Source organism: Leguminivora glycinivorella, chromosome 3 (assembly GCF_023078275.1).
Source record: "Leguminivora glycinivorella isolate SPB_JAAS2020 chromosome 3, LegGlyc_1.1, whole genome shotgun sequence".
Taxonomy (NCBI): Eukaryota; Metazoa; Arthropoda; class Insecta; order Lepidoptera; family Tortricidae; genus Leguminivora; species Leguminivora glycinivorella.
The window spans coordinates 19,291,618-19,305,095 of record NC_062973.1 but is presented as its reverse complement, the minus strand read 5'-3'; the positions used below and the strand labels follow the sequence as shown (position 1 = coordinate 19,305,095).

The 13,478-nt window shown below is 40.5% G+C and overlaps 1 protein-coding gene across 1 annotated transcript; it reads left to right on the top strand.

Moving 5' to 3' along the window:
• Window positions 1–336: 336 nt before the first annotated feature.
• On the top strand, window positions 337–2,045 carry LOC125224692. The gene has a single exon (XM_048128124.1). It carries the CDS (start codon window positions 411–413, stop codon window positions 1,980–1,982), a length of 1,572 nt encoding a protein of 523 aa, XP_047984081.1. The 5' UTR covers window positions 337–410; the 3' UTR covers window positions 1,983–2,045.
• The last annotated feature ends 11,433 nt before the right edge of the window (window positions 2,046–13,478 follow it).

Genomic DNA, 13,478 nt, shown 5'->3' with positions numbered 1-13,478 from the left:
ATGTCCTTAAACTACGTCCAAAAAGAGAGGTAGGGCCTAGCGTAATGCCATCACGCTCGAATCAGGAGCAGCCCAACTGGTGGAATACCTCCACCTTACAGAATACCACAGCCATAATAGCACTGCTGCCTACCCTGTAGGTATGTAGTGTTGTGTTCCTGTTGGTGAGTAAGGTTCCCAGTGCTCCACCCCCACCCCCTAATCATGATGATTGCGCAGTTCAAGAGGCTACCCCAGGAGGGTACCAGCAGTGCTGGAGAATCCCTCACTGGGCTTCCACGCTCAGGTCGCATTATGCCTGAGAGTGGACGCCGAGGCTGCCCCACATCGTACTCTGGGGGGGCAAAACCGCGCTCACTCATCTGCCATCTACCCGAGGTAAGAGCAGTACTGCTTCGGCACCCCCTACCATGTTGTCCGTGGACTTCTGCAACATTAGGGGCTTACATTCCAACCTTAATGCTGTCCATCAACACCTCGAGACAGCAAAGCCGGCCTTGCTCTTTCTGACCGAGACGCAGATATCGTCTCCAGCCGACACATCCTACCTGTCCTATCCTGGATACGGACTGGAACACACTTTCGTGCCTAGAGCTGGGGTGTGTGTGTACGTTAGAGACGATATCAGCTCTCGCCGCCTCAGGAATCTTGAAGGTAAGGACCTCTCCACCCTATGGCTACGTATAGACTGCGATGACCATCCCCGCGTCTATTCGTGCCTATATAGGTCCCACAGCGGTGATGCCGAAACTGACCGACTCATTGAGCACACTCAAACGGCTGCAGACTCTGTGCAGCAGCAGATCCCATCCGCTGAGATCATTGTGCTCGGTGATTTTAATGCCCACAATGCCGAATGGCTCGGCTCTAATAAGACCGATCATGCGGGCAGATCTGTTTTTGACTTTGCTCTGGCATACGGCCTAACACAACTGGTTACTACGCCTACGCGAATCCCAGATGTGGAAGGACAGGAACCTTCCCTGTTGGACCTTCTGCTGACTTCTCATCCGACAGATTACGGTGTATCCGTTGAAGCCCCGCTGGGGTCATCGGATCACTGCTTGATTCGGAGCACGGTTCCGCTCGCGTGCACGCCGCGTCGGCGAGTTGCATGTACACGCCGTGTGTGGCACTATAGGTCAGCAGACTGGGATGGGATGCGGTCCTTCTTTGCGTCCTACCCCTGGAGGCAAGTTTGCTTCTCGCCGGATGATCCCGATGTCGTCGCTGATTCTGTTGCTGACGTGGTGCTGCAGGGAATGGAGCTTTTCATTCCATCTTCTGTAGTCCCTGTTGGTGGTAAATCGCAACCCTGGTTCAGTCGTCTCTGTAAAGAGGCCTCGCGTTGGAAAAACGAGTGCTACCGAGCCTGGGTTAATGCGGCGGCAGTACGGGATGAAAATACCAGCGCACTAAAAAAGGAGTTTAACTTCGCCTCCAGGTCCTTCAAAAGAGTTATCGCCAGAGCAAAGTCGCTGCACATCGGTAGAATTGGCGAGAAATTGGAGCACCTCCCTTCGGGCACTCGTGCGTTCTGGTCTCTCGCCAAAGCTATCCAGGGGAATTTCTGCACGCCATCTTTTCCACCCCTGCACATGGGAAGTGATTCATGGGCCCACGACGCAAAAGATAAAGCCGACCTTCTGGGCAAACTCTTTGCGTCCAACTCTACTTTGGATGACGGGGGAAACGCGCCGCCGACTATACCGCGGTGCGAGAGCTATATGCCGGATGTCCGGTTCAACCAAAGCTCAGTGCGTAAAGCACTTCGTTCCCTCGACACTCATAAGTCGAGTGGGCCCGATGGAATCCCTGCCATTGTGCTAAAAACTTGTGCTCCTGAGTTGGCTCCGGTCTTAACGCGTCTCTTTCGGCTCTCTTACTCTTCCGGCGTAGTCCCGGCTTCTTGGAAGTCAGCTTTGGTGCACCCGATCCCTAAAAAGGCGACCGCTCAAATCCGTCCAACTATAGGCCAATAGCTATAACTTCCCTCTTCTCGAAGATAATGGAATCCATCATCAACTGCCAGCTCTTACGGTACCTAGAGGATCACCAGCTGCTTAGTGACCAACAATATGGTTTCCGTAGAGGCCGCTCGGCTGGTGATCTTCTAGTTAACCTGACACATCGTTGGGCACAGGCAATCGAGATGAAGGGTGAGGCATTGGCCGTTAGTTTGGACATCGCGAAAGCGTTTGATCGCGTTTGGCATAAAGCACTTCTTTCGAAGTTACCATCCTACGGGCTTCCCGAGAGATTATGTGTTTGGGTGGGTAGCTTCCTGGCAGACAGAAGCATAAAGGTCTTAGTTGACGGTAAATGCTCTGACTCCATGCCTGTGAATGCTGGTGTTCCCCAAGGCTGTGTGCTATCACCTACGCTATTCCTCTTGCATATCAATGACATGCTGCAAACCAGCGGCATTCATTGTTATGCGGATGATAGTACGGTTGATGCTACTTACACCGGCCGCACCAATGTCTCTCGGGAAAACGTCATCGAGAGCCGGAACAAACTTGTGTCTGAAATTGAGACTTCCTTGAAAGAAGTCTCTGAATGGGGTCGACTTAACTTAGTCCGATTTAACCCTACCAAGACACAGGTTTGCGCGTTTACCGCAAAAAAGTTAGAGTTTGTCGCATCACCCTTTTTGAGAGCACTCCCTCACTGCCACAGCCAGTATAGGAATTCTAGGCGTTGACATTTCGAGTGCAGTCCAGTTTCGCGGTCATTTAGAAGGTAAGGCCAAACTGGCCTCAAAAAAGCTGGGTGTGCTCAATAGATCGAGACAGTATTTCACTCCAGCCCACCGCCTTCAGCTCTATAAGGCGCAGGTTCGCCCACACATGGAGTACTGTTCTCATCTATGGGCAGGGGCACCAGACCTCAGTACCAGCTTCTCCCTCTGGACCGCATCCAACGACGAGCGACTCGAATTGTCAACTGCCAGCATATCTCCGATCGGCTTGACCCCTTGGCGCTGCGTAGAGATGTGGCCTCGCTCTGCATTTTCTATCGCATGTATAACGGGGAGTGCTCCGAGGAATTGTTCGGATTAATCCCTACCGCTTCTTTCCGCCATCGCCCTACGCGACAACATTTCCATCGTCATCATCTAGATGGCTGGCAGTCCTCAACTGTGCGTTTCTCCAGAAACTTCCTGCCCCGCACAGCTAAACTGTGGAATGAATTGTCGCCTGCGGTATTTCCGGACCGATACGACCTTCAAATCTTCAAGAAAAGAGCGTACACCCATCTTAAAGGCCGGCAACGCACCTCCAACACCTCTGGTGTTTCGGGTGTCCATGGGCGGCGGTGATCGCTTACCATCAGGCGACCTGTCTGCTCGTTTGCCTCCTATCCCATAAAAAAAAAAAAAAAAAAAAATATTATTCTCGAATAGCATTATGCATTATTATTATTTAGCAGTTTATGTATGTGGCTGTCGTAGAAAAAGTATAGTATACAATCGTAACATTATGAAGGCTATAAAAGTCTAGTACCTTACTTAGGCCACGAAGGCTTTATAGCCTTCATAACGTTACCGTTATATAATATACTATTGGTGAAATAAGGTAATTTTAAGTGATAAAAATCACATTTTTTAATGCTCGGCGGGTTGACCGTCCCCCCGCGATGAGTACGGGAAGACCTTCTAGTGCTTGTTGTCGCACTAGTCGCACCGTCTAGTGCTTGTTTTTCCAACGAACACCTGCGAATCCAATTTAGTCACGATATTGCAGGCTCATATAAATCCAACTACTTATCTGTTTTTGAAACTTTGCTATTAAGAAAAGGTAATCTTAGGATATTAAGATACGTGAATTAGTTTGGTAACATTTCTTAGCAATGTTTGGGTTTTGCTATAGTCACTACCAGAGTTGGGCAAAAAGTAATCGACTAAAAATTTATGATTAAAATAAGACGATTAATTAGTTTTAATCGATTGAAAAGGACGATTAATTAGTTTTAATTGATTGAAAAGGACGATTAATTAGGTGTAATCGAAGATCTTCGATTAACGTTAATCGCGTACTTATAAATTAATCGTCGACTAATTTTGACGATTTTTTTATACTACGTCGGTGGCAAACAAGCATACGGCCCGCCTGATGTAAAGCGGTCACCGTAACCTATGGACGCCTGCAACTCAAACAGTGTCACTTGCGCGTTGCCACCCCATTAGAAACTTGTACATTCCCTTTTGCTGTTTTGTACGATTATTTTTTTTTACGATTAATTAGTCGGATAAAAAGTTAATCGATTAATATCTATCTCTGATCCAGGCATGGCCTCTAATATTTCATATAAGTAGCTATGGGTACCCGACCGAAAGTTGAGCTAAACGGTTATTACGAGGTGTCTTTCTTAGACGGCGGCGACCGCGATACATCGCGTGGCCTCTCCTCACTCTTACTACCACGAATTTCAATAACGATAGTGCTATCTCAGTCACTATTTACTGTATGCGCGAAGTGCATATACCACGAGTATAGGTTTTTGGGGGTACTGATGATATTAAAATTAATGATCAATTTGGAATCTGATATTACTGACTGTCACTTTGACACAAAAGTCGTTATTGCGTGTTGTCAAATAAGTTATCGAGGGTGCTGATTTCAAAATTAATAAACAATCTGGAATCTGACATTGCTGACTGTCACTTTGACGCAAAAGTCGTAATAGGTTTCGTCAAATAGGTTCTCGGGGGTGCCGATTTCAAAATTAATGACAAACTTGGAATCTGTCATTGCTGACTGTCACTTTGACACAAGAGTCGTCATGGGCGTCGTCAAATAGGTTTTCAGAGGTGCTGATTAAAAATTAAGGACCAAATGGAAATCTGTGTGGCTAGCCGAATGGCACAATCGCTCACGAAACGCTCACGAAACGAAGCGCTAGTAGATATCTATCTCTATCGCGCTTGCGTATTGGCGCGACAGAGCCAGCGGCGTATCGCTTTCGTTTGGCGTCGGAGAAATGCCATTCGGCTACGGGGCCTGACATTGCTGACTGTCACTTTACAATCATCACATACGAATCATTACCAAAACTGTATTTCGAAGTTAAAATCAAAAACGGTACAACTATCATAAGCCAAAAACGTACTTATATATTGATATTGTTTACACTCGACTTATTTCTAATAAAACCTAAAAAAGGTTGGCAACTCCTTGTTTATCATATGCGTCTTGCCTTTCTCTTTTATGCCGGACTATCTGAGTATGCACAATTTCTAATTTACATATTTCAGAACATAAAACTAGAAATTGAGCGCGTTTTGAGTAGATTAATAGTACTAGTCAGAAATAACAGTTATTAAATGACTACATTACATACATATTACACTAATATTCCGACTGCTTTTATTTTATTTTAATTTTTTGCGGAACCATGTTGAACTCGATGTTCAAGTTCGAAACACGAATCAAGTTTATTGTTAACTAGTGTTCGTCCTAGGGATATGTATTGAAGACCAATGGATTAAGGATGAAAAACTGGTATACCTTCGAATGTGTGAGAGGCGTAGATATATAAACAATTAAACACAAAAGTTATAGTCAAAAGACGGTCTTTTCGGGTAGACGGTCTTCTCCACACTGACCTTAATTTTCTTGAGACCGCCCGTATAAAACAAAGAAACGCCAAATTTCTTTGCATGGAAACATTCTTGACACACGCTTGGAATAAATGCAAATGCAGGCTTATTCGGTTACCATATAATTACCCGGGCGAATGATCCAATTATGGGCCGCATACTCAATTAAAACTATATTGACCGGAACTAGTTATTTGCGAACAATTATGAGCAATTCCAACTTGTTTTTTAAATGATAATTAATTATTGAGAATGGTTGATTACCTTCAATGATAGCTGTTTTAACTGTAAACATTATTAAAGGCACATTGTTGACAGTAATTATCTTTAGTTGACAAGAGCAATATTGGTAGATTTCAATACTTACAAACGAGCTATTAATTATGTACAAGTAATATGTATGTAGTTGTTATGTATGAGTAATTATGTACAAGTACAATACAATACAATACAATACAAATATTCTTTATTGTTCACCAATATAACAAGATTACAATCACATAACTTTAATTAACTATGGTAGACAACAGGCGGTCTTATCGCTAAAGATCGATCTCTTCCAGACAACCTTTGGTTAGTGGAGACAAGACACAAAAAACAACTGATTTGAGTAGGTGATGCAGTGAGTGATAGAAAACGTCAAATAATCTTAATACTAATAAACATACAAAGTATTTAATATTCTTTACAACTTTATGTTCGATAGTATTTTAGGTAATACACAGTATTTTCCTTTTTTTATTTCCTCATGAGTACCGTGTATTTCTGACTTTCCCCTTCCAAAGGGGCAACTTGTAAAGGTATTTAAGAAATGTAGGGTGTATTAGGGTAATTCCGAATGGCAGAAATACTCTAGTAATTCTGAAAGGGGAATCTTGATATGATGGAAATAATGGTGATTTTTGTGCGACTTTGGAAATTAGACGACTTTCAGAATTAATGCACCTTACACAATTACCCTAATACACCCTACATTTCTTAGCCTATATGATGTCCCACTGCTGGGCAAAGGCCTCCCCTTCCTTTCTCCAGTCCTCACGGTTTGATGCCCGCTCTTGCCAGTCTCTGCAAAATACGTCGAGGTCGTCCCGCCATCTCTTCTTTGGTCGTCCTCTGCCCCGGCTAATTTGCGGTAACCACTCAGTCGTCACTTTGGCCCACCGTTCCGGGTGCATCCGGCAAACATGTCCTGCCCAATCCCACTTAAGTTTGGCTGTCTTAGCACCCACAATACAATATAAATGTATAATATTATGGTAAAATAAAATAGGACTTGTACGGCGGTCAGCTGTTTGCAGATCATTGAAATACTGATTTTTCTGTTTTAGCACTTTAGTAAGTATAAACATATCTGACCTATTTATTTTAATCAAGATTAGCGAATATAGGAACATGAGTCACGTAGGTTCTCATTATTAGCCTTATCAGTCCATCAATGGCGATAGACAACAAAATGGGAAAGGTTAGAAAAAAAAAATACGTACCTACATAGAAATACTTACCTCAGTTTAGCACTTCAGTATAAGCATTTATTAGTTTATCAGTCCAGCACTTAATAAATAAATAGGCAAAAACATTATCTGACCTATTTCCTAAAATCAAGATAAATATAGACCAATGGATTATCCAGCCTAAGAACATGAGTGATGCATGTTCTTATTATATCCATGCATTAGTTCATCAATAGAGGTTCGTCCCGGGATTGAGATAAACGAGCGGAGTAGTGTTGGATCAAATTCAATTTGTGACTCGCAAATTGAAGAGGGCTGGCGCGTGCTTTTTGTATAGGCTGACTTGTCTGTTTTGAATGAGTCAATGAACAAATGGGGATGGAAGGTTTTAGTAATAAAATAAATGTTTTGATAAGGTACAATTGCCACTGCCCGCCACGCTAATGCGCTATACATCACACACTACTGTCACATTTAAACACTAGTATATATGACTAGGCGTGACATCAGTGTAATTCGCTTTACGTCTTATCATATTCTTTCGCGCCCTAAACATAATAGTTACACCCTGGAGACCTAGGCTACCTTATCTTAAAAATAAGTAAATTAATTAAGGTTCTCACAAATAAATGACATTCGATTTTTTTAAATATTTCGGTGATCTAAATAATAGATACCTATCTACATAGATTCAATATTCGAATCTCAGACTATAGGTTTGAAAGTCACATACGGCAGGTAAAAATAATTATATATCTCCCGACTAATGATGTGCAAGTTGCGGAAACATTCCAAAAAAATCTTAAATTTCTTGAAAAAATTCACGAAACTTTCACGAAAAATAAAGGGAATTTAAATTTAGGAAATGGAAAGTTTCCATCCATACAATTGTCCATACAAAGTATGGAAAGTTTCCGAAGTTTCCCTATGCGAAAATTTCAGAAGTTTGGAAACTTTCCGTCGGCACATCAGTACTCCCGACAGTAAAAAAAAAACATAATGCGCCCTTCACATTATTTCATAACATGTATATCACGCTCAGTGTTCCAAGTAAACTGCAATTTTAAAGGAATAATTTACGCTTCGAAATAAAATAAATAACAAATCCATTGCAATAAAAGGAAAGAGAAAATAACAGGAAAAAGTTTCTCAAAACACAACTCCGATTTTAAATTCGGAAGAAAAGGCACTCCATTTATCAATTTGTTGTCCCAAACCTGTTTAGACGAATGTAAATTTTATTGGTTTGTGCCCCCGAATACAGGATGTTATAGTAAAAACGCCATAACGTTCCCCTAGCATTCCTGACGGTAATATCGCGGGTGGGTTTCCATTTTACCTTACCGATTGATGGCTGATTGACAGTTCACGTAACGTAATTTGTATTTGTATGTGTTCGAAACATAAATTCAATCATCTATACATTTAAATTTGTTTTTTATCATGCAGAAACGTCTGCGAGCGATATTACATATTTTTAAATTAAAGGAAAAATGGAAAAATCACACCTCCGGCAGGACTCGAACCTGCGACCTTTGGCCTTGCCGGAGCCATCGCGCTTCCAATTGCGCCACGGCGGCCTGCTGGATGTGTGCGAATTTATCCATGCCTTCCCTCAATTCTCAACCGCCTTAGGGTGGCGTTATAGCAAACATCTACCCGTAAGAATAGATCCTAACGGGCACTGGAGTCTCATTGAGAATTCGCCAGTATCAATGTGCTAACCTACACTACCTAAATTTGTTTTTTTATCATGCAGAAACGTCTGCAAGCGATATTACATATTTTTAAATTAAAGGAAAAATTGAAAAAAATCACACCTCGGAGGTGTGAATTTTTTCATTTTTCCTTTAATTTAAAAATACATCTATACATTTGTCAATCAAACAGAAACAAATTAAAAAATATACGTCCTAAATTATTTTAATACAGAGAATTGAATGAAATTATTGTTTGATAACCTAACCACAAAATTAAAATTTTGAAAAAACCCCCGACCGCGACTTAGTGGACCCATTTTTTTTAAACATGGCTAAGAACTCCCGACTAACTCAGCTTTCAAACAAAAAAAAAACTAAATCGAAATCGGTTCACCCGTTCGGGAGCTACGATGCCACAGACGGACACACACACAGACAGACAGACAGACAGACAGACAACCAGACAGACAGACAGACAGACAGGCAGACAGGCAAACAGACAGACAGGCAGCCAGACAAGTCTAACATATAACACCCCGTCGTTTTTGCATCGGGGGTTAAAAATGTATCAGAATATGTAGGTATAGTATACAGGCTGACTTGCTGAGCCTGTATATATGTCGGATCGTGGGCGTATCATACCAGGGGCCTTACCATGATCTCTTAACGCGATTCAGTTTAGGACCTAAACTGAACTGCGTCGCTATTTCCTACCACGACGTTGTTATTGCGATCAAATTTCGACCGAGCGAGCAATAAGCGTCCCAGCCGTTTCATTCACTCATCTCAAGTGTATTTCGTACCATGACATGCCACTTGAGCCTAAACTGAATCGCAGGAATGTCAAATTTAGCGATTCATAAAAAGTTACTCACTTACCGCATTATTCTGAATCGCTTTGTTGTAACACTAGCGATACTAAATAGTTTTGTGTTTTTTATAAGGAGTAGGAGATGGAAAATATAACTAAAGCTAGTTTCATCACCTGATTAATTTATTATTTTGGTTTTTCGATCCTTACCGATTCGATAATAAAATATAAAGTTTTATGATTTTGTTTAGTAATATTTACGGACCAACTATTCCAACTAACTACACGTTTTTACATTTTTAGAGTGCCCTATGATCTCGCAACTTTCGCAAAAACGCAAATCAAAAAGAGAGAGAAAAAGTCTGATCCTTTTTTAGTCGATATGCAAGGAGTCATGTTAACACTTGCGACAAACTATGCCTAGGATGGCTAAGGAATCAACTAGGTCTAGCATAACTTAGCGATATACATTAAATTTAGACACGAGTGAGCTACCTACAAATACTAATGACTTACGTATTTGTTAAAATATCATCCAAACACTGCGAGTTCTATAGCCGAGCACAGCACTTCAAATACATAAATAAAAACTTTATTATTAATTACCTACTAGTCAAGGGCGCGATGTTCTAAACATAAGCTTTAAGGAACTGTCATTATATATATATTTATCATTTATTTATAGTTTTGTTCAAAAAGACACGATATTTTACACAAAATCATTGTAATTATTGTGAATTTTACATTTAAATATTTTAAATGTTTCTTTTTCCAGTTTTAAGAATAAAATAAAATTAAAAATTAGTAATCGTTCCTGGTTTTCGAACGATCAAACGTCACAAGGGGAAAACGAGATAGATTTATACGATTCCTATAGCGTCATCCTTTTCTTGTCGAAACGATTCAGTTGCGAACCATCGGCGACAATATCGGTCTTTCATTCACTTGTACGCGGTTCAGTTTCGACTCTGAACATTGGAGGTCATGGTAGCAAATTGAGACGCTCAGTTTAGGCACCTAAACTGAACTGCTCTGCGTTTGAATCGTTTTTAAAAAGATCGTGGTAAGGCTGCTGAACCGTTGTCAGGACCTGTTGTAGTTGTTTATGAGAGCTTTCAATGAAATACCATGTCCATTTCACAGAATTTACTGCACAAAACCGATTACACATTTAATTACATCAAATAATAAATTCCGCCTATTATTTCGAGCAAACTGCCGGATTAGACCGATGAATCTCCAACAACGCCAGCACTCCTCAACCATTTTCCCTGCAGCTCGATTGGCAGCCTCCAATCATCTGTTCATCATCTGTTTTTCGATTCTGTTCTTTTAGACAGTTGCGTCCTCTCTGACGTTTTGGCAGAACTCAGTCGAATACCAGCCAGGTTGTACAAAACCCTTGTTTGCTCTATTTGTCAAATATAGCGTCATAAAACGTATCTTAAACCACATTTTGGTCACTCTCCGACATATATATTATATTTTCTTATAATTTTGATGGCTTTTAACACACTCACACACTCGCTTACACAGTTAAAACGTTTGCTGAGCTGTGTTGTAATCGTCATATTTTGTGGTCTACTAAAATCTTGTTCATAAATCAGTAAATATGTCGCTAGAGGAGATTGTGCGATTACATTTGAACTAAACAAAACACAATCAATATATGTATATTATAAACTTCTCATTCCCATACAACTTGCAAATCGAATTTCACACAAAAGCTAACAAAGCGTAGCGTTGCTCCAAATGTCGGTTCTATTTTCAGGCGACACAATATCGTATTAATACCGTCGTATCTGCTCGGTATTAAACTCTATAAAACGTAGGTACATTGCGTCAGACCCTGGGAGCATCGAAATTGAATTTTCACAACCCTCGTGATATCGTCCGTGAGGATTGTTTAGAATGAACAATAAAAGTTACGTTTACGTAAAATACATGGGAGATGCATAGATTTAGATATATTAAGCTAGATTGAGAAGTTAGGCAAAAAAGTGTGTCCACATGAGAGGGTAAAGTTGGGGCTGGTGTCCCTCTCGCACTTATTGCCACTGTCAAAATCATTTGAATGACGTCATCACTGTCATAATTTGGGGATACCAGTCAATACTCAAAGTTACTACCAAATCTACTAATACCACAGAATATATAGTAGTACAAGTACAGAAGGCCCACTGCTTTGATGTTCACGAAATGCCGCCTTTTAAATGCCTACAAAATTCTAACAAAGAAACGAGCCGCACGTGCGCAGCGTCGGACGATAGGGTTGCCTATGGATTAAAACGAATCAATACTCAGGTGAAATGTTATGCTATTATATTCCAGTCTTGGGTACTTTCTAGTTATATACCTCTATATCTAGTATTTACATATTTTTGTTTAAATCCCAACATCACAACACAAGCCTTATTACACTTTTCCGTGGGACTTAATCAATAGTAGATCTGTGTAAGATGTCCTATTTTATTCATGATGTCTATTTAACTAAGCACCATTAGACATTCACACGCGGAAATCGCATTAAAACTTAAAAAAAACTCGCGACGTAAAGTAACAATAGAAAGTGCGAACGTGCGTTCCGTGAGAACGCGCGCCACCCCTGATTAGGCCGCGAACTCGCGGCCGCCAGCATGTACTTGTAGCGCGGCGATAGAATCGCAGAGTGAGCCGCCCCTGCTAATACCCAATAAAGGTTGTTTTTTAATTGCGCAAATCTTTGGTTTTATGACTTCATAATAATGACTTACCAATTCTTTACAAGGTATTAATACCCTTGCCTCGATATAATACAAAAATAATTTAAGAAGTTTATAAACTTAGTTATCATACAGGTAAAAATACTACTACTATAGTAATCTCTTTAACACTGGTCACACGTGCGAGAGGGACACCGGCCCCAACTTTGACCCTCTCATGTGGACACACTTTTGCTCGTCTGACAAGAACGCCTTTCTACACCGGTGATAAAGTTTAATTTAGTATGGCAAAAAAAGTGTGAGCTCAGTCCCTGTTGAAGGTCCATGGGGAGATGTAACTACTCGTATTTGGAATGGCACGTGCGAGGGGAACGAATTTGCTTTTTTCTAAGATGACAAACGCTCTAGTAGGGTTTCATATTTAGAAAGTAAAGCATACACGTATTACGTATTGTATGTTAGCAGCTTGAGGTTAATTAAATTGAATTACACGATTAGTCGATTATTCTTTTGGATTAAAATGGTACGTCTATGTATCAATTTCATATCAACATAAATCATCTTGAAAGTATTAAAAAATAATAAATAAACGAATTATTACATATGTACATAAGATATTGACTTACATGAAAGTCTATGTCTGCAGTATCTTACACGGTCATACTTTGTTGAGTCGGGTACAATCCACGTTTTTAAATGACTTACCTACCTATTACCTAAGTAGTCTGTTACTGAAAAATGGGTACTTTTGCACCAGAAACGATAAGGAGCGGGGTTTAATAGTTAGTTTATTTGTAAATATTTATTTTAAGTTACCTTTTATAAAAATGTTGTATTTTTTGCTAATAAATCCTTTTAAAACAAGTATTTCTTATCATAACTTATACAGGAATTTCTTAAGTCACCTGCGCCACGAAAAGAGGTAAGAGTGAAATTTCCAAAAGATATTATTACAGGACTCCAGTTGATAAACGGGTTCTTTCAAGCGGTATTAACACGCTGATATATTACACAATTTTCTTTACGAGCGCTACGGATTTGCAACAACGCGTCGTTTTCAACTCTGCGTGTTGATCAGGTTGTGTGCGCAAAATATTAACGTCATATGTTATTTTTAAAGTAATTTTCATGTTGTTTTGCTTGTGTGCTTTTGTAATGTAGGTGTTTTTTTAATTGTATGAGAGGGTAGGTATGTATAATGAGATTTTAGTA

Coding starts and splice junctions, on each gene's coding strand:
- LOC125224692 (XM_048128124.1), top strand. CDS start 411: ATGTTGTCCGTGGACTTCTGCAACATTAGGGGCTTACATTCCAACCTT.